General features: G+C 42.3%; 1 protein-coding gene across 1 annotated transcript in view; it reads left to right on the plus strand.

Moving 5' to 3' along the window:
• Positions 1-23,063, plus strand: part of CERS5 (ceramide synthase 5) — a 1,159,858-nt gene that overhangs the window by 633,260 nt on the left and 503,535 nt on the right. Inside the window, exons 6-7 of the mRNA XM_044083487.1 lie at positions 4,931-5,023; positions 17,463-17,591. Coding sequence (XP_043939422.1) covers positions 4,931-5,023; positions 17,463-17,591 — 222 coding nt within the window. The remainder of the gene's footprint in view (positions 1-4,930; positions 5,024-17,462; positions 17,592-23,063) is intronic.

A 23,063-nucleotide genomic window follows, 5' to 3' on the forward strand; every position in this document is an offset into this window, starting at 1 on the left:
TTGCATTCCACCTGGTTTACACCCCTTGTGCTATCTCCCTCCCCCAATACAAAGTATATATTAGAATCCTGCTGAGCATGGAGCCATCTTTAAATTTCTAGTCTCCCACCAGGACACAATTGCTCCTCAGCAATTACATTCTGCTTGTCAGTAAGCCATTAGACCTCAGGAATTTGTTTTAAAAGTATTCAGATTTGTAAAGTAATACTTACTTTTTCTTTTGTCTTGGTTGGCTCTGCCCCGCTCCGTTCGCCCTCGCTAACACTCGGGCTCTCTCCACTCCCCTGCCCTGCCCCCTATTTCCTCCCACCCCCACTGCCTCTACATTTATAGTAATCACAGCCACACCCACAGCTCACCCTCACATCACCTCCACCAATCACAGCTCCTCAAGTCATATCACATTATACCACACCAACTTGCTCCACACAAAATACTCTCAATCACTCTCATTCCCACTAGGCATTTTTTACATCACCCACACTACTTCCCCATCCACATATAGTGCAGCCCTATAATTCCTATTCAGACCCCCCCCCCCCACCTAGAAACAACTTAAACTTTTTATAACCATGACTATCACACAACTAAGTCTAGTCTGTCTTCTCATAATTCTTTACAACACCACAAGTTATCACTCTAGCAATATCCCTAAACTTAGTAGCACAACACTGCATTATGCACTCTCGTATGCAGACACCACGAATTATAATAATATGTGCCCACAGTTATTCAAGAACTACATAACGGACCAATTCAGGATTAAACACATATGCTCTCATTCCTACTCAAAAAAAACACAATACTTTCTCACACTCCTCACCAAACTCCCAACATTTTTATAACCATTTTAACTCCAGGCTCACCATAAGTGGGGCTGTCCACCCCAACCCAGGCCCAAATCCATCCTGTCCAACTCAAACTGCTCCAGCACAAATGTCAGGACATAACATCCCCACTTTCTTCATCCTTGGGCAAATCAACAACAGCAGCAAAACCAACCATCTTTTAATGCTAAATATTAATATTAGAAGTATCAAAAATAAAATACCTGAACTCCAGGCCACAACAGCACACTACTCCCCAGACATAGTTGCTTTAACAGAAACCTGGCTAAATAAAAACATAGCTAACTCAGAAGTTCTCCCTACCGGCTACAGTATCATTAGACAAGACAGACCACTTTGTAAAGGGGGTGGAACTGCCTTACTGTACAAGTCAAACTTAACTGTCAGTCAATTCTCAAACTTCTACCCCTCCCCCAATAATTGGGACATACTTATCTCACAACTTCAACTTCACCCTAAATAGGGCATCACCACAGTTGTGATCTATATTCCACCTGGTAATACACCTGCTAGCCTTGAAGACTTTTTATCCTGGTGTTCTTCCACATACTCACAAGAAACCCTTATTCTGGGGGACTTCAACCTAGATTGGTTCACCTGTAGATCAGAACCACCAAGTAATCTAATAAATCTCCATGGCTACCAGCAGCTAGTCCAAATTCCAACTAGATGTGATAAAAAAATCTAAAAGGGAATCCATCCTTGACTGGGTCCTAACTAACAACCCTACATTGTACCCTCACACTGGCAGTCTCCCAGACACCTTAAGTTACCACAACATAATATACTTTATACGTAGTAGAACAAGCATATGCAAAACCACTAACTATATATCCACTAGAAACACAAAAAAAATTTCTCCTGAGGTCCTCAACACTTTACTGTGTAACTGTGACTGGACCCCCCTAAAAACCCTCCCACTTGACCAGGCTGTAGCATATTTCAACAAAACATTTCTACAACACCTAGACGCTGTCGCTCCATTGTGCAAAATCAAGGTTAGAACCTCTACAAACCCCTGGCTCAGTAAAGAAACCAAACAAATCCTCAAGTCCAGAGACATTGCCTGGCTTTACTGTCAAAAAAACTAAGAAACACAAAGCCTAACTTAAGTACCAAGAACTGCGCAACCGTGCAAAAAAATGCATTAGGCTGGACAAAAAATCCTACTACACAACATTACAAACTAAATACCAACACAACCCGCAAAAATTTTGGAAAAATGTAAACCAGCTACTAAAATCCACCCAAAAGGCTACCCCCAAACCATCCACTCCTGACACTAAAGTTCCCATCGAAACACAATTCAACTCCCACTTTGAACTCAGTTCTATCCTTAGTATCACAGGACAGTTCCTTCCTCACTATCCCCCCTCCCCCCAACACAAATAACACTAATACAAGTTTTACCCTCAAAACACTTTCCACCACTTCAATCAAAAGTATGCTCTCCAAACTAAAAACCTCATCAACAGCAGCCGACCTACTCCCCAGCTATTTCTTGAAACTCACAGCAGATGCTATTGCTATCTCGGTCTCCACTCTCATAAACAGATCAGTTGTTGAAAACTATGTGCCCAAACTCTGGAAAATATCCTATGTTACACCCATACATAAAGGCGGGACCGCCACTGAACTTAATAACTACAGACCCATTGCTTTACCCTCCCCCCTGGCCAAAATCCTAGAAAAATGCATCCATACCCAGATGCTAAACTATCTCCTAGACAGCAACATCCTGTCACCTACTCAGCATGGTTTCAGACCTGCCCATAGTACCACTACAGCCCTCCTCTGCTTCACAGACACAGTAAACTGTCTCAAAAATGAAGGCCTACAAGTGTCAACTCTTTTTTGGATATGTCCAAAGCATTTGACACAGTCTCACACCAAATCCTGCTAAACAAACTAAACCAATATCATCTATCAAATTCCACTCTTACCTGGTTCCAAAGCTACTTAACTGACAGGTACCAAACTGTGAAATGGGAAAATTCTCTCTCTCCTCAGCTGCCCATAACTATAGGGGTCCCACAGGGTTCTATCTTAGGACCACTACTATTCACAGTCTTCACAAATGACCTCCATACCTCCACACAGCATGCATCTATAATTCAGTATGCAGATGACACTACCTTAATCTGTTCTGCACAAAACATTCTCACCCTCCTGCAAACAACTCAGCTAGCATTCTCTGACGTTGAAAACTACCTTACCAAAGCCCAACTTATCCTCAGTCCAAAGAAAACTCAGCTTATTATTATAACCAGTTCTAACAAAAACACCAACAGTCAATTCACTATCTACTCCACTAATGCTACTCCAATTGCTCCATTGGCACAGGCTAAGCTATTAGGAATAACCATAGACTCCCACCTAAAATTTGATAGTCATCTCAACTTACCCATGAAAAAAGTACATGCCAGACTGGGATCGCTCTACCGTATCAAACCATTTCTTACCAACAACACAAGATCAGCCATTGCTCGCTCCCAACTTCTATCCACCCTACTCTATGCATCTCCCATTCTGACTAATCTCAACAAAACTAAACTAAGCAAAATGGAAGCCTGCTATAACATAATTGCCAGTTTTGCTGCAAATTGCTCATATAGAACTCATCACTGTACTGCTTTGAAACAGCTCCACTGGCTTGAACTGCCCAACCTCCTAACCTACAATCAGCTCTGCCTCTGTCATTCTATCTATTACCTCCCCAATAAGTGTCCTGCCCTCAAAAACCTAGTACAACATCACTCAGCCAAAAGGCCTCTTAGATCATCAAGCAAACTACTACTAGAAGTCACCAACAGCTACAATAGCTTTGGAGATGCACTATATAGTAGTTCAGTGGCTAAAAAATGGAACTCTGTCCCTACAAGTATTCAAAACACATCATCCAAAGCGTCCTTTAAAGACCTCATCAAGCAACATCTCAAGGAAAGCTGGCAGTGCCATGATTGCTCCCCAGGCTAGTGAAAGCGGATAACACATACATACAAAATCTAGAGCACTTGATGATAGTTTTCAATCTTACTCACAAACACTGGCTAATCTACAATGTATGTACTGTACCTGTGTACTATGTATGTATTCTACCTATGTTCCAAATTTCAGCTGTACACCACAAATCTATTAATTACCTTTATTTTTAAAATTAATATTTTTTTGTTTGTTCTCCCCACTGTAACTGTTTATGTGCCACATACCACTGTAAAAACATGTCTCCTGTAATTTGTGTGTATACTGATCATGTCTAAATAACTAAATGTGTCTGTAATTTTTCTTTGTGAAACTTTTCTCCCCGGGCCTCTGCTGAAAAAGGGCCTTTTCGGCTCAGTCAGACACCCCCGGTTAACAAATGTAAAATAAATAAAATAAAAATATACTGTTTTGTGCTGACACATTTATGTGTAGTGTTTCTGACTTCTGTTTCAGAAGACTGTTTCAGACTTGGGAGTGGTTTTCATTAATCCAGGAAGTGATGTCATGTAAGATTTCCTATTTAAAACAGTTTAATGCCTTAATTTCCTTGTATCTGATGAAGTTCCTGCTTTAATTTTTGGAACGAATACTGCTTGTGTGATGATTTTTTTGGAGGTCCAGACACCTATTGTCAGTGTAATTTCACTAAAGTGTGCTGTTAATATCTTTTTATGGTTGCATAACAGTAAAATAATCTAGTAGCTTGATTAGGACGTCTTCTAAATCAAGATGTTGAATTCTTTTATCGGTACGTACTCTTAAGATATTAAGTGGCACACTTTTTAGCAGACTCCCATGTGACCCTCATCATATGTTGGTATACTATATAGGCAACCATGTTGGTAAACCAGCACTGAACTTCATGAATTGATTACAAAAGTTATAAAGGAAATCCTGAAGCTATCACTTAATTTTAAACTAAGAAATGCAGCTTTGAGTGTCTGATAATGGCAACAGCAGCTTTGTAGTCAGTGGCTTCTGTCAGCTGATCTCAGTTTTAAAAACGGGGGCTATTGGCATACGCTAAAAATATACTGCTTTTGTGTTGTTTTGCAAAACAGCAGTGACTTTGTATTTCCCTTTCTTTTTCTTTACAGCCCCTAACACCAGGACTTTATTACTATTATATTCTGGAGCTGGCCTTCTACTGGTCTCTAATGTTTTCACAGTTTACAGATATTAAAAGAAAGGTAAGGTGGTGATTTAGCTATATTTCTCTCTTAGAATTTTATACTGAGGTTTATTTATTACAGTGAATGTTTAAATCCTATAGACCTATGCTTTTGTGTTAGTAGCCTGACTGGTATAACTACTACAGTTCTGTTAAATTGCAGTGATACATGGCGAATCTATGCATTTATGGCCCCCATAATGCATAACATGAGTAAATAACACACTTGAGGCAGTAGCATATATATTTCATTGGGCGAGGGACTGATAAATTTTGCTAACCACTCAAAACCACAAAGGCCAGACATTTCGGTTTTTAAACAAATCTGTGATTTGCTCGGGGTCACACAGTACTCAGGTGTGATATAAAGGGATTCAAACATAGGTCTCTAGTTTTGCAGTGCAATGTTTTAATTAATATGTTGTATTACTTTCTTAAGTTGACTTTTAATGGGCTCATGTTTCATTATGGGAAGCTTGTGCAGTAGAAGTACTGATGTTCTTCGTGTTTCACTGTTGCAGTCATTACATTTGGGTTATCTGCTTGCAGGTAGCCTTCAGTTGGCCTGATTAACAAAGTCTTGGGTCCTGCTTCGGTTGCTGTCCCTTCTTCCATGACGTCAGGTCGTCAGGGGTATAAAACATGCAGCCGACGTCATTACATCAGTCTTTCTTGCCGTGCGGTGCCTGAAGCAGAAGCAGTTCGCAAGTGCCAGTCGGCTGACTCCTGAAATGTTCATTTTCGAGTTTCAGAACCAAAGTCTTCAACTAAAGCTAAGTACCCCGTTGGGGAAACTTTTTCCTGCTCCTTACCGATGTCAGTAAAAGTTAATAATTGCATTACTTGTGGAAAGCAAATACCTCATAAAGATTTTCATTCGTACTATATTCCTTGCCTAGGCCCTGACCACGACATACCTTGCTATCGGTTTTGTGCTTTATTTAATCAGCTCACTGTCCGTCATCGGTATATTTTCGCCTCTAAATATTTCAGTTCTCTGTTTAATTATCCAGAAATGTCGTCAGTTAGCCATCCGACTACCGGGATTTCGAAAAAACGCAAAGATAGACAGAGACAGGCTGCCGAGGTCCAAAACTGCCGACGATGCTTCTCCTAAGCCAGTTGCCAGTTCGCCGATACTCAGTGAGGCGCTTTTGCAGCCCCTGATACCTGCAACTTCTGATTCGCAGGCCTCTACTGAGACCAATTCGGAGTCCGGTATGCCGCGAGATGCTTCAACTATGGAACCCATGGATGTCTCTACCTTGGATGGGTCCGGAGCCGCTGTGCAGGCACCGGCTTCTGAGGGTGTATTCAGGCCTACGGACTTGCATATTAAACAGATGCCTCCTTCTTTACTTAGGCCTAAATCTCAAACCATGCCTAAAAAACCGACACCCAGGCCACATGCTCAGGCTTCTATGCCTAGAAAACAAATAAGAATGGCTGAAAATCTAATAACTCTAATCAGGGGTAGCCAACCCCACCTTCTAAGAGGCCTAGGACTGACGTTGATTGTGAATCTCCTGACCAGGATTCTGTTTTTTCTGATTCTTTTGATGATCTGGATTTGCCCTTATCTACTTATGAAGATTCTGATGCAGAGGACTCCATTCCCTCTGCTTCCCCGCCTAAGGATTTTTCTTTTGGGGAAACCTTACATACTCTAAGGGAGCATTTCCACTGGGAAAGCCAGGATTTTTCTGATTGAAAAAAGAGGCTTAGGGATTTCCTTCTCCTACCTCAGCATAGGCCTTTAGCTATTCCTGCTGTACTAGACATTGTTGATGATGCTTTTTTGAAATCTAGTTTGGTCCCCCGATTCCTTGCCTCCTGCTCCCAGAAGACCTGACAGATACTACGGGGTCCCTGAGTCCCACAAGTTCCTTTTTAAAAATCCTATTGCAGATCCAGAGACTATTTCATAGGGGCCCAAGGGCATTAAGGCTTCTACTGCTAAAAATCCTACCCCTTCTGATAGAGACTCAAGGGTGCTGGATAGATTAGGTAAGAAGGTTTACACTTCTGCAACCTTGGTCATTAGGGCGTTAAACTGACAGTTTCATATGTTCAAGTATCAGCAACATGTCATTGGACTGCTTAAACAGAAAATGATGTTGATTCCTGACTGTGTGGAAAATAAAGAATTACAGGATTTAATGCATTCTGCTGAACAAGTTGGAAAACAAACTTTGCAGTGTGGTTTTCATTAATTAGAGGCCTCTTGCAGGGCTGCTGTTACTGGGTCTGTGTTCAGAAGGCATGCTTGGCTTAAGGAGCAAACTTTGCCTGATCATGTTAAAGCTAAATTGTTGGATGCTCCCTTAAATCAGGACCGCCTGTTTGGTAACAAGGCTGAGGAAGTTCTTAAAAAGATGGAAGATAAAGCTAAATCTATGCAAACTGTTAAAGATTTCTTACAAGTTCAGCCTCCTAGATTTAATAGGCACTGGCCCTCTAAGAATTGGTCCTTTCCAGCCCCTTCCAGGTCTTCTCAAGCCAAACCCAGACACAGCAAAAATCCCAGGTTTCAGTCCCAGGGGACACACAGGACTAAGCAGTGGAGGGCCTCCACTTCCAAATCTGGGAGTAATAAGACTCCCTCTATGGTAAACTGTCTCAGTGACTTCCCTTTAAAATTTCCAAGCACTTCTCAACTGACTGCCCCTTTGGGGGGAAAGATTGCTCTTCATGCAAAGATTTGGGAACTCATTACCCAGGACAAATGGGTTTTAAATATAGTGTCCCAGGGATACAGATTTCACTTCCAACGTTGCCAACACCAAGCGGGTGGCCAGGCCTACCCCCAAATTAGTGGGCAGAGGCCCAAAACCAAGTACTTTCTCTCTTAAGCATGGGGGCTATTCATATGGTACCAGAAGAGGAAAAGAGACAAGGTTTCTATTCAAGACTTTTCCTGGTACCCAGAAAAGACAATTCATGGCATCCTATCCTGGACCTGTCTTCTCTAAACACTTTTTTGGAGATTCCAAAATTCAAGATGCTGACTCTTCACTAATTACTTTCTATGCTAGGCAAAGATGCCTGGTTGGTAACACTAGATTTAAAAGAAGCATACCTGCACATCTCAATCAGAGAATCTTGCAGAAGATACCTACACTTCAAAGCAGGCTACACACACTATTGGTTCTCTGCACTGCCCTTTGTGAATACTCTGGGCGTAGTAGATAAGCCAAAGTGCCTAGCTCCAGTTATTGCATTTTGCAGGCAAAGAAATATTCAAATATACCCATACCTGGACGATTGTCTAATTCAGGCAGAAAGCCAGGACATACGTTTGAATCATCTGGGCCTTTGTACAAAGAGTTCTAACTTGTCTGGGGTACAGTATAAACGAGACGAAATCACACCTGGTACCCTGTCAACAAATGATGTTCCTGGGAGCAAGCTTGAATACAACTTCCCAGATGGCTTACCTCACACCAGAGAAACAAATTCATTTGACAACCTACTTCAAACTAGTGGCCACAAAAACCCTGCTGTCTGCAGGGCAAATACTGCAAGCCTTGGGGTTCATGGCCTCCTGCATTCTTCTAATTTCATATGCAAGACTGCATATGAGTAAGATACAGTGGTATCTAAAAAGCCTATAATGTCAACATTCTCAGGATCTAGAAGCAATGATTCCTATCTTACCTTGCCTACGCCTAGAGTTCCTTTGGTGGGCAGAGGCCTGTCACCAAAACAAGGGACTGCCTTTCACACCACCCCCTCCCGCCCAAACCCTAACAACTGACTCATCAGATTTTGCATGGGGGGGCTCACCTGGCAGGGAAGTGCATTCAGGGCAAATGGAACCCAAATCAAATGCACATGCATATCAATCAAAAAGAAATGTTAGCTGTACAGAATGCTCTGACAACCTTCAAGGACCACATTCTTCCAGGACAACTAATGGCAAAGATGGACAACACCACTGTTATGTGGTACATAAACAAGCAGGGGGTACACATTCTTACTCTCTCTGCAGACTAGCCATGGCATTGTGGAACACAGCCTTGAGCTACCAAGTGCACCTACAATCTCAATTCCTACCAGGAAAGTTAAGTACACTGGCAGACGGACTAAGCAGAAACCTCATGGACCCACATGAGTGGAAACTGGAACCAAGGATTTTCAACATGTTGACAAGCAAATGGGGAAGCCCAGATATCGACCTGTTTGCCTCTCCCCAGAACTACCAATTGGACAAATTTTGCACAAGGGCTCCTCACAAACAAGCCTGGAAAGTGGATGCTCTGTCCTTCAACAGGAAAAACCTATCAGTCTATGCCTTCCCCCCTCTGCCTCTGCTCTCCATAGTACAACTAAAAATCAAACAGGACAAACCAAGGATGATTTTGATTGCTCCAGATTGGCCGCACCAACACTGGTACCCCCTTCTGTGCAGTGTGTTACGGTTATCCCCATGGCACCTGCCTCAGACTCCTTCACTGTGGTCCCAGCAGGAGAACCAGATTCTGCACCCTCCGCTTCTAACACTGAACCTTGCAGCCTGGCTAATTACATAATCTCTCCTTTACCATCCCTCAGTAAACCTGTGATAGATATCATTTTAGAGGCAAGGAGGCCTAGTACTAGAAAATCTTATGCTGAAAAATAGAAAGGATTCTGTGCCTGGAACCAGTCTCAAGGAATGAGCACAGCAGCGCCCAATTTACCTCAGATTTTGCAATACTTAACTGAGATGCTTCACAAGGGCCTGTCTTTTTCCTCAATAAATATCCATGCCTCAGCCATTTCAGCTCATTATAACACAGAACCTCCCCTCTTCTCTCATCCACTGCTCAAGCAGTTCCTCAGAGGGGCCAAAAATTTGAGACCACCCAGGAGAGCTCCAACCCCAGCCTGGGACCTTAACTTTGTTTTGGAGAAACTCACTCTACCTCCTTTCAAGCCAGCTGCTACTGTAGACTTAAAATTTCTTTCTTGGAAAACAGCTTTCCTTTTAGCAATCACTTCAGCTAGAAGGGTATCTGAATTACAGACCCTTATGGCAGCGCAGCCTTTCATCATCTTTCATGCGGACAGGGTGTCCCTCAGAACCAGTCCATCCTTCACGCCCAAGGTGGTATCCAGTGTGGCTCTTAATCAGTCCATTAATTTGCCAACCTTCTTTCCCAAGCCACAGAACAAAGGGGAACGGATACTGCATTCCTTAGATGTGCACAGACAACTTAGATTCTACTTGGACAGGACTAAACCTCAAAGGAAATATGAACAACTGCTGGTGGCATTTGCTGCAGGGGCAGAGGGGAAGGCTATTTCAAAGCAAACCATTTCTAAATGGATAGGCCATTGCATTAATTTCTGCTATAAGCACCATGGAAAACATATCCCCCAGGGGATCAGACCTTACTCCACCAGGGCTGCATCTACCTCTACAGCCTTTCTCAGAGGCGTCCCTACCAGGGACATCCTAGAAGCTGCTACCTGGAGTTCTGTACATACTTTCACCAAGCATTATCTTTTGCCAATTTCCTCTAAATCCAGAACTGGCTTTGCCACTGCAGTCTTGCAGGGCCTTATAGCTGGTCCTAATGCTATCTAAATTCCTCCTCCCAACCATAGCTTTGGGAATCTACCCAAATGTAATGACTGCAACAGTGAAACATGAAGAACATAGTACAGTTGTGTACACTTACCATAAATATAGATGTTTGAGTGTATTCACTGTTGCAGTCCTGGTTACCCTCCCTCCAGCCCCCTAACTTCTTTTGGCTGTACGTCTACTTTCCTTTACTATGCTTAAAAGCCTTTTTGGTGTATTTGCTTCTTTGTTGGAGGTATATCCTTGTACTTTTATATTTAATTGCTTCCCATTAGGGGGGCACCCGACATCTGGGGCAAGAAAAACTGATGTAATGGCGTCAGCTGCATGTTTTATACCCCTGACGACCTGATGTCATGGAAGAAGGAACAGCAACCGACGCAGGACCCAAGACTTTGTTAATCAGGCCGACTGAGGGCTTCCTGCAAGCAGATAACCCAACTGTAATGACTGCAACAGTGAATACACTCTAATATCTACATTTATGGTAAGTGTACACAACTGTACTTTCTTTTCTGTTTTGGAGGCTGCTCTTGTATACCCAAAAAAATGAAGGCAATTAGAAATCTTACTAATGCAATGCTCAAACTTAGAACTAGGTACAGAGCCCTCTGTTTATGATAGAAAAAGCATTTTGTGTAACGCACTTTGCATTAGTGTGAGGAGGTACCAGTTATGAAATTTGCAGCTATTCTTAACTGTCACATGCCAGACTGTAGAGTGACATCCAGTGCCCCCCCCCGTAGCACACCTCTTCATTCTCCAACTTAATATTTAAAAAAAATTAGCTCACCAGCTGTCAGTTACAGTTACAACTGCAATCAGTTATAGGCACTTTTGTAAGCTGTCTGCCTGTCTGTTTTACCTTTAAAATAATGGACAGTTTGACAGACAGCTTACAAGGCGTGTTTTAAGCTGTCATGGCCAGTTAATTGACGTCTTGTAAACTTTTGCTTCCCTTTCAAGGTGATCCCTATGGCTGGTGCCCTGTTTTCTCCACCCTCGCTGTGGCACTGGCAGTTTGTTTGCTAGAATATAATCAAACTGTATCTGTTGAGTTAAAGTGGTTGTAGAAGTGTCAAGGATGAATTGATTCTTTGATGTTCATCGTGTTACACTGCTTCACTTGGGTTATCTGCCGTCAGGCGGTCACGCAGTCAGCCTGAGTTCCAAAGTCTTGGTCCGGCGTCGGCTGCTGTCGCTTCTTCCCTGACGTCAGTGCAACAGGGGTATAAAAGAGGCAGCCGACGCCATTTTCTTCAGTCTTTCTTGCCGCGCGGTGCCCGAAGCAGAAGCAGTTCGCAAGTGCCAGTCGGCCCACTCCTGAGATTTTCAAATCGAATTTCAGACTGAAGTCTTCAATAAAGCTAAGTACCCCATTGGGGAACCTTTTCTTGCCTCAGTCCGATGTCAGAAAAAGTTAATAATTGCATTTCTTGTGGTAAGCAAATACCTCATAAGGGTTTTCATTCTTATTGTATCCTTTGCCTAGGCCCAGACCACGACATCACAGGTTGTCGGTTTTGTGCTAGGTTTAACAAACGAACTATTAAATGTCGGTTTGATTTCACCCGACATTATTTTGGTAGAAAATTTAATTATACCATACCGTCGGAGCAACCGACGACCGGGATGCATAAAAAGCGCAGAGATAAGGACAGGCAGCCGAGACCCAAACCAGACACCAAGGCCTCTGCTAGGCCAGTTGCCGGTTCTCCGGTTTTCAGTGAGGTGCCTATGCAGCCCCTGACGACCGCTGATTTAGAACCCCAGCCTGCATCCGACTCCCAAGCGGTGATTGCAGGGCCTCCAGAGCCTTTATCTTTAGGCCCTTCCGACTCCATGGCTGATGGGGGATTCTGGTGCAGTTGAAAGTCCATCAGTTGCTGAAGGTGTCTTCAGACCGACTACACTTAATATTAAATCCTTTGCAAAACTGAAAACTCCATTAAAAGTAAGGAAGCCTGTACAGCAGTCTCCAGTGCAAGGCCCCATGCCTAAGAAACAGATGCTTAAGATGGCCAAAGACTTAATTACCCTAATCAGGGTTTCCCATCCCCCACCTGACAAAAGGCCTAGACAGGAAGAGGACTACGCTTCCTCTGACCAGGTTTCCATTACCTCAGATTCTTCTGAGGAACAGGAGTACTATTTTCCCCGTTATGAAGACTCTGATGCTGAAGAGTCTATTCCTTCAGCATCTCCCCCAGAAGACTTCTCTTTTGGGGAAACTTTACATACCATGAGGGAACATTTCCACTGGGAAGGCCAGGATTACTCTGATTCTAAGAAAAGGCTCCGAGAGTTCCTCTTACTACCCCAGCACAGACCCCTTGCTATTCCACCTGTGTTAGACGTTGTGGATGATGTTTATTCAGAATCTAGCCTTAACCCAGATTCATTACCTCCTGCACCACCGAAACCAGGCAGATACTACAGAGTCCCTGACTCACATAAATTCCTATATAAAAGCCCTGTTGCTGACCCAGAAACCATTTCCCAGTGTCCCAAAGGGGTTAAGGCCTCTACTGCTAAAAAACCTGTACCGTCTGAAAGGGATTCTAGAGCACTAGACAGATGGGGAAAGAAAGTATATACCTAAGCTACTGCAGCTATGAGGGCCTTAAATTGCCAGTTTCACGTGCTGAAATATCAACAATATTTGATGTCTCAATTAAAACAAAAAATGAGCACACATACAGAGCAGCCTGATTACAAGGAAATGCAAGATTTGTTGCATGCGGCAGAACAAGTGGGAAAACATACTTTGCAATGTGGATTTGATTCATTGGAAGCTTCTTGCAGAGCAGCTGTAACAGGGTCTGTCATTCGTAGGCATGCTTGGTTAAAAGAACAAAATTACCTGATCATGTTAAAGCAAAGTTATTGGATGCACCCTTACAGCAGGATGTTTTATTTGGTGTGAAAGCAGAAGAGGTTTTAAAGAAAATGGAGGATAAGGCAAAATCTATGCAGGTGGTCAAGGATTTTTTACAGGTCCAACCCCCTCGTTTCAGCAGAAATCGGCCAATCAAAAACTGGTCCTTTCCAACTTCTGACAGACCTCAGAGGAGCAAATACAGACGCCCAAGGGGCAGAGGCCAGCCACATGGCTCTTCCAGGCCACGACAATGGGGTGCCACAACCCAGAAAGGAGGAGAAGACAGGTCTCAAACTATCAGACCACCATCACAATGACTTACCCCTCAGACTGCCAAGCAAATCACTCTTGGCAGCTCCCTTGGGAGGAAAACTTGCACTTTTTGCAGACAATTGGCACATCATCACAAAAGACAAATGGGTCCTAAATATTATAACTCAAGGATACAGGTTCCACTTTCACACTTAACCAAGGCTAAAAGGAATGCCAAACCTGTCATCAAATCAACGGCCAGAGGCTCAAAGACAAATTACAGCACTCATGGAATGGACATGAGAGCCATTCAACAGGTTCCTACACAGGAGCAAGGACAAGGATTTTACTCAAGACTCTTTCTGGTTCCCCGAAAGGACAAAGCCTGGAGACCCATTCTGGACCTTTCAAATCAAAACACATACCTGGAAGTACCCAAATTCAAGATGCTCACACTACAGCAACTTCTTCCCAGCTGGGCAAGAAGGCTTGGCTAGTAACGTTGGACCTCAAGGAGGCATACCTGCATGTCCCTATCAGACAAAATTGCAGAAGATGCCTCCGATTTATAGCAGGTACAACTCATTACCAATTCTCTGTACTGCCCTTTGGCTTATCTACTGCGCCCAGGGTCTTCACAAAATGCCTGGCACCAGTAATTGCATACTGCAGGCAAAGAGGAATCCAAATATATCCATACCTGGACGACTGCCTTATTCAAGCAGACAGCAAGAACTTTCTTTTAAAACATCTGGCGTTTGTAAAAAACCTACTAAGTTGCCTAGGGTACACAGTAAACGAAAAGAAGTCAAAACTAGTGCCTTCACAAAACATAATATTCCTTGGTGCCAGCTTAAATACAGCGGCCCAGATGGCTTATCTCACACCAGACAAGCAAGGATAACTGACTCAATACTTCAAAATGATGGCAACAAAGACCCATCTCCCTGCAAAAAAAATTCTGCAGTCTTTGGGATTCATGGCATCTTGCATACTATTAATACCATATGTCAAACTGCATATGAGGAAATTACAATGGTACCTGAAAAGCGTATGTACTCAACACAGCCACAGCTTGGAAACAGTAATACCACTAATTCCCTGCCTTCAACAGGAGTTTCTATGGTGGGCACAGGCATGTCACCTCAACAAGGGTCAGCCTTTCACCTTGCCCACAGCCAGGCAAACAATGACAACAGATGCATCGGATTATGCCTGGGGGAGCACACATGGCAGGACAGTGTATTCAGGGCAAATGGTCTGCAGATCAAATGCATCTCCACATCAATCAAAAAGAGATGCTAGCTGTACAAAATGCCCTAACAGCTTTCAAGGACCTCCTACATCCAGGACAACTCCTAATAAAGACGGACAACACCACAGTGCTGTGGTACATAAACAAACAAGGGGGCGCACATTCCTTCCCCCTGTGCAGGCAAGCAATTACCTTGTGGAACACAGCACTGACCTACCAAGTTCAACTACAAGCACAATTCCTGCCAGGAAAGAAAAATACATTGGCAGACAAACTAAGCAGAAATATCATGGATCCTCAGGAGTGGAAACTAGACCCACAAGTATTCACAATGATAACTCAAAAATGGGGGAGCCCAGACATAGATCTATTTGCCTCCCCCCCCCCAAACTACCAGCTGCGAAAGTTTTGCACAAGGACATACCACACACTAGCTTGGAAAGTGGACGCCCTCTCATTCAGTTGGAAAACACTAACAGTGTATGCCTTTCCTCCACTGCCTCTTCTGGCAAAGATGCTGCTAAAAGCCAGATTAGAGAGTCCACAAATGATACTCATTGCTCCAGACTGGCCACGCCAACACTGGTATCCAATATTAAGGAACATGGCTCAAGGCCCACCATGGATTTTACGTCAAATTCCTCACCTGCTGACTCGGCAAAACAATCAGATTCTACACAGCCAGCTCAAGACTTTAAATCTGGCTGCATGGCAGATTATCTAAACAACCAGTCAACACTTCTCTCTACAGCTGTTATGGATGTCATTCTGGAGGCCAGGAGACCCAGCACCAGGAAAACCTACTCAGACAAATGGAAAAGATTCTGCGCCTGGAACCAGGCTAAAGGCCAAAATCCTCTTGTCCCAAATATTCCTCAGATTCTGCAATATTTAACAGAGATGTTGCACAAAAGCCTTTCCTTTTCATCTATAAAGATCCATGCTTCAGCTATTTCAGCTCATTACAACACGGATCCTCCTATTTTTTCACATCCATTATTAAGACAGTACCTCAGAGGGGCTAAAAACATAAGACCACCCTGAAGAGCACCAACACCAACTTGGGACCTCAACTTTGTTTTGGAAAAACTTACACTACCGCCCTTCGAGCCAGCTATTCCAGCTGATTTACAATTTTTATCATGGAAAACTGCCCTGCTGCTAGCAATAACTTCAGCACAAAGAGTCTCAGAGCTACAGACCCTAATGGCAGTGGAGCCTTTCATCATTTTTTCATCAAGACAGAGTCTCTTTATGAACTAACCCTTCCTTTATGCCAAAGGTAGTATCCAGTGTGGCTCTAAACCAAACCATTCATTTACCCACCTTTTAATCCAAACCCCCCAGAATAAAGGGGAAAGGCTCCTACACTCTTTGGACATTCACAGGCAGTTACGTTTCTACTTGGATAAAACAAAGGTTTTCGGAAAATCTGATCAGCTCTTTGTATCCTATGCTGCAGGATCTCAAGGAAAGCCTATATCAAAACAGACCATTTCAAAATGGATAGGACATTGTATCCGTTTCTGCTACACACACCATGGGAAACCTGTACCTGGTAACATTAGGCCTCATTCCACCAGGGCTACAGCAACATCAGCAGCCTTCCTCAGAGGGGAACCAACCAAGGATATTTTGGAAGCTGCAACTTGGAGTTCAGTGCACACCTTCACCAAACACTACCACTTACCTCTATACTCAAAACCAGAGCTGGCTTTGCCACTGCAGTTTTGCAGGGCCTACTAGCTTCTCCAAACCCTGTTTAGTACCACCGCCCAGCCTTAGCTTTGGGATTCATCCCAAGTGTGATGACTGCAGCAGTGTAACACGATGATCATAGTACAGTTTTGTACCTACCATAAATGTAGATGTTCGAGTGTTCACACTGCTGCAGTCCAGGTTACCCTCCCACCTTCCCCTCTTCTTACCTGGGTTTTATCTATAGCTCCCTGTTTATACAATCTCTAAGATGTATTTCTATATGGTGTATTTGCTTACAGCTGTAGCTATTGTTTTCTACTTATGTAATTTACTTAGGATTATGTATTGCCTTCCTATTTGGGGGCACCTGACATCTGGGGCAAGAAAAACTGAAGAAAATGGCGTTGGCTGCCTCTTTTTATACCCCTGTCGCACTGACGTCAGGGAAGAAGCGACAGCAACCGACGCCGGACCAATACTTTGGAACTTGGGCTGACTGCGGGACCGCCTGATGGCAGATAACTCAAGTGTGATGACTGCAGCAGTGTGAACACTCGAACATCTACATTTATGGTAGGTACAAAACTGTACTTTATGCATTTCATTCCCACGACAGATTGATATCTCAGCTTAGAAGATACAAGATATTATTTATATATGTTGTACTGTGATCTTGTTAAACCAGAGTTTCTGAGCCTGGACAATGTGTACAGCAAAATACATAGCCTGATAATGAACATATGCAACTTTTAATGGGCATGAATTAGTTTGCCTGTTTTTTTTTTTTCTCTTTTTAGGATTTTCTCATCATGTTTGTACATCACTTGGCTACAATAGGATTAATAACATTTTCATATATGAATAATATGGTGCGAGTGGGTACCCTGGTTATGTGTCTTCATGATGCATCAGACTTTTTATTAGAGGTAAGTGAAGCACTGCTAACAGTTTCAGCTAAAACTTGGTTCATTATAATAAACAGGAAAATACAGATAAAAAGTAACTTATAATCACCAGCTAATCCGAGACATTGCTCTACAGAATTTGTCTGTAACATTCATTTCTCAATGCTGTCCTTCCCTTTTTTTTAAAGCAGTGCTTTTGTGCCGTATGCTTGTTGGGTCCCTTAGTGTGATCCATCTGTTTTATTTGCAGTTATTAAATGATAGGATTAGTAGTCCATTAAAGGAATAATGGATAGAGTTAACAGTTCTCTAGCTGTGACTGATTTTTCTGATTTAGATCTGTTGGTAGTTGCCTGGATTATCTCTCACTGTCCCTCAAAAGAGGTTATGCCACCCCTATAGGAAGGAGGTTAGCAAATTCTTGTAACTGTTCTGGATATGAACAGTCAATCTCTGGCTGTTCCATACTTTTTCTGAAAACATTTTGCGAGTCTTGTTTTATTTTTGTTATGTCATTTGTACCCTTTGAGCACCTCACAGTGTTTATTTGGTTGCATGACATGGTATTGTGAGCCCTGTAACAGTGTATGAGAAAAATTATTTTTAAAATGCAAGAACTGTTTCTGAGGAATACGATTGTCATGTTTTGTAGTAGTATTGTCAGAGGCAGCACTCGAGTTGAATTTTACATTCTGTCTTTGTTAGGCTGTCAGATCCTCACGGGTATTTTTTAAGTTGACATCATAACCTCTCAACTGTCCAGAGTTTCGCAGAATGTCCAGATTTTTGCCTCATATTTTTTCGTCTGTTCCTTATAAAATTTGTGTTTTTCTGGCAAATCACTATGATGATCTCAGGATTGAAGTCACTAAATAATTACATGCATTTGAGTTTTAGACTTTATATCCTTCAGATAATGTATGCTAATACAAATCCTGTTCTAGCAACTTTCTAAGTTTGTATGTGCAGTATTTAGAATGTGTCCCTGTTTTTGGGCCTTTATCCCCAATTATGTCAGGCTTTGTCCAGACTTTTTGCACTAAGAGGTTGAGAGGTACGGTTGACATTGTATTAGAAACTTAAAAATGGTACCATACAAAAAAAAAACCTGATGTGGGGTGGACACACACAAACAATTATATGTTAGAATTCTGAAGTTCAGTCATCAGTTTTCTGTAAATCTGTGAAGATCAAACACTACATTGTTGAACTCAGTAGGGGTGGTGGGAGAAGAACAGATACCTTCTATCCCACTATTACCTAGTCTTGCCATTTAACATGGGCGGATAAGGGGGTTGTCAAACATAATTTGGTGATCATTTGCGAGATAACTGGCATTTGATGATTGGATGGGGTTGTTCATTACACACACTTGCATATATATATAGATAATGGACAGATGGATGGATTGATACTCTATGTAATAAAATATACTTGTACTTAATGTGTTCCTTATGGATTAAAAACAGGTCTGACAGGATTTTGCACCTAACTTTCAGGAAGGAATTCTTGGTAGAAGCTGCTTGCCAACATCATTTGTGTGAGAGTGTGGTTGTTTAAGAACTTTAACCATGACAACGGATATTTCTGTCTGAACTTCCTGTAAGTTGTGTGTGATTTAAGTGTTTTTAAACAGTGATAGTGCAGCCTAAAGTAAAGGGATTAAAAATGGAAATAAAAGATTCCCACCTAGATCCCCCACTAAATCCTTCTTTTCAGCTTCACTGGGAGAAAATTGCAGTCTGCGAACTCAGCATTTGCTTTCTTTTGAATGACTTAATTTTTACAGACAGTTTGAATTCTTCTCCTTTCACCTCTAAAAGTAAAATAAATTTAATTCTTAGTTAGAATCTAGTTACTAGTTTTGAGCTTGATTGCCAGACATTTGTTCAAGTATTTTTTTAATGAAGTTAGGTTTCATTTTAATGTTACAGATTGATGAAGAATAAAACCGCTCTCACAAACCCAGCAGTTGACTTGGAAGAGATCATGTTTAACTGTTGTGATAATTAGTGTCCTGTTGAAGAAATAGTTGATGCTTCTTCACAGAGTATGAATTGTAATTGTTTGATTTTAATGTCTTGGCATTCTGAGTGGAGCTCTTTGAGGTTGTCTAACAGGAGTCATCTGTCCAGGAGTTTGAAACAGCTTTCCTTGAATTACCTGCTCTATATTCTGTGCTCCATCTTTTTTGACTTGTCCTCCTTTACGTAGCATTTTGGAGGCTAAAAGGGAGTCCATTTGTATGACTCCTGATATTGTTTCTGTGAGCCATCTGTTAGAAGGATGCTGTAGTGTTTCATATGGCTTGATGCAGCTAAAAACTATAAGAACGTTTAGATTGAGACGTTTTCTCTGAGGAAAAAGACTGAGTTGTATGATCTCTTAGGAAGCAAGCATATTCTTCTGTACATGGGGAGTTATGAATTGTTTTCATTTTTATTTATTTTACTCTTGTTGATTATTAATCCCACTAGATATGTTAGGTTTTTAGGGGAGAACCTAGGTGTCATTCATGATGACTAGAGGTAATTTGAACAATATACTGGAGAAACCCTCCCTACACATTTTGATAAATTGTATGGGATCTTCCATGTCCACCTGAACTTCCACAAACTCAGACAAAATGGCACTGTGTTTAATGACTCTTCCAATGAATGGTATCTCAACAACTCCCTTATCCTAACCTCCAGTGTCATTATTGAAGCAAGAATCCAAGCATTTGGTGTTTGGATAGAGCCCACAGCCTTTATATCTTCCTAGTGTCAAAGGTGACTGACTCTGCTCCCTGCTCAGCCATAGGCATTGATGTCTTGAATATAATACTTTACTGAATCTTTTGATGTTTGTGCTTGCATTTTGTGATTTTCCACAAAGCTTCTACCTTCACTATTTGGACATCTTAAGCTGTGATGTGAACACTTCCGCAGTGGTGCAGCGGTAGCATTGTTGCCTCACAGCAAGAGGTTCTCCCGTTCAAATCTCGGCTTGGGTTGGGAGTGCCTTCTGTGTGGAGTCTGCATGTCCTCCCTGCGGTCGAGTGGGCATTTGAAAGACATGCGTTGAATGGGTGTGCCTTCGTTGAGGATTGGGCGTCGAGCTGGCAACTCGACACCATAAAAACCAACTGCCAATCATTAGCGGACCGGAGTTCCAATGTGGCGACCCCTAACCGGGAAAAGCCGAAAGACAAACAGGATGTGTGATGTGAACAAACCAGTTACATTGTAGAGCAGTGAATATTGTCTGTAAATTGTCTTTGTAGTGTAGCTTGTTGTATTATGGTTAAAATCCAGGCCTGATGTAAAGGTCAGCATTACAAAGCGTAATTATTGTTAGGAGATTGCCTACATCAGCTTAGGTTCTTTTGATCCTGAAGCTAGTAACTTCAGTTGAAGACCAAGGAAATCTTGTCTAATTTATCTCATCTGTGATCATCAGATTCCTGTAGCCCTGTTGTGTATTGTAGAATAATGTCCTTTTATTGTAGGACTTTTGCCTAGAAGTTTGTTCAGGATTAGGCCATAGAGGGGATGGTCACTACTCCGCTGGTAGTGGTGGAGGAGGTTCCTGTAAAACAAGTATTTTTTCAGACCAACCCATCCAGAGCACAGAGTACCTATATTTTATTCCAGTATTCCTCTGTAAAAAATCATTATCATAAAGTTACAAAAAAAATAAAAAAAAGTCAAACGCATGCAGCAAGAAACAACCATTGCAGTAACAGAAACAAATTCACTTACCCGCAGAGCTGTTCCTTGACAGCTTTAGTTAATGCACTAGTATATGTCAGAGCTAACAATGTTCTTCTTTCGGTTCTTCCCGGTTAGGGGTCGCCACAGTGGAACTCTGGTCCACTAATGATTGGCAGTAGATTTTTTATGGGTGCCGAGGTGCCAGCTCAACGCCCAACCTTCAACAAAGGCACGCCCATTCTACGCTTGTCTTTCGAACGCCACTCGGCCGTAACCAAAAGACAAATACTTGACACAGTGCTGGGAACCTCAGCTCAAATCTTGATGTTATCTAAGTTACTAGTTTCCTAAACAATTAGTGTAGTCCAAAAACTATTCCTTCCCTTTTCTGCATTCCCACATCCCTCTGAGAGTCTAACTTATACCCAGGTATTACACACTGGATGTATTGCTTTTTGGAATTGTAATTTTGAAGTCTGTTTATTGTCAGTTATTCAGGATTTCAAGTATTCTGTACATATTAGGCTGTCTGTTATACATGTGTGATATTCCTTTGCATCTCTAGCCAGGACACTTAATACTGTTGAATGGGAGATCAGTGTTGCTCAGTATCCCATACTCTCTACTCTGTTTGCTTTAGATAGTCATCTAACTAGGACTCAATGTTGTCCAGTTTATCCAAAATTTGTGTCAGACATGGGTGGGATAGTAAGTATTGGGCTTTATCCAGATAGTTTTTTTCTCTCATGCTTTCAGTTGTCAGTGCTTCCATTCCACGTGTGACTGGCTAGCAAGCTGGTTTTATGTAGTAATGATTTATTTATGTAATGATATTTTATCAAAGAAGACATCCAAGAACTGCCAGAAGTGTGCACTTTAGTCTAGAGATGCTTATTTAGACCGAGTACCAATTTCTGTGGAGTTTATTTGCTTTATGTTCCAAGGGAGGGCACTAGCCAAGAGTACTATTGGATGTTTGTCTTTCACTGTTGCAGTCATTACAATTGGGTTATCCTGCTGGCAGGCTACTCGCAGTCGGCCTGAGTTCCAAAGTCTAGGTCCGGCATCGTTTGCTGTCACCTCCTCCCTGACTTCAGTGCACCAGGGGTATAAAAGATGCAGTCAACGCCATTTTCTTTTGTCTTTCTTGCTGCACGGTGCCCGAAGCAAAAGCAGTTTGCAAGTGCCGGTCGGCCGACTCCTGAGATTTTCAAATTCGAATTTCAGATCTGAAGTCTTCATTAAAGCTAAGTACACCATTGGGGAAACTTTTTTCTTGCTCCAGATCGATGTCAGAAAAAGTTAATAATTGTATTTCTTGTGGGAAGCAAATACCTCATAAGGATTTTCATTCTTATTGTATTCCTTGCCTAGGCCCTGACCACGACATTGCTAGTTCTCGGTTTTGTGCTAGATTTAACCAACGCACTATTAAGCGTCTGTACGATTTTGCATTTCATTATTTTGGCAGAATATTTAACTATATAATGCCGTTGGAGCAACTGACTACCGGAGTTTATAAAAAGCACAAAGAAAAGGACAGGCACCCGAGGTCCAAAACTGACGACGAGACTTATGTTAGGCCTTTCGCCGGTTCTCAGTGAGGCACTTTCGCAGCCCCTGATGCCCGCTACCTCAGAGCCACAGGCCGCTTCTGACTCCCATATGGAGCCGACTAGGCTGCTGGAAACTCAAGGTATTGGACACTCGGAAACTATTCCCTCAGATGTGTCCAGAGCCGCTGAGCAGGCATCGGCTTCTGAGGGTGTTTTCAGGCCTACACAGTTGTTATATGTAA

The sequence above is a fragment of the Protopterus annectens genome, chromosome 9.part0 (genome assembly GCF_019279795.1).
Source record: "Protopterus annectens isolate FY-2018-M chromosome 9.part0, PAN1.0, whole genome shotgun sequence".
Classification (NCBI taxonomy): domain Eukaryota; kingdom Metazoa; phylum Chordata; order Ceratodontiformes; family Protopteridae; genus Protopterus; species Protopterus annectens.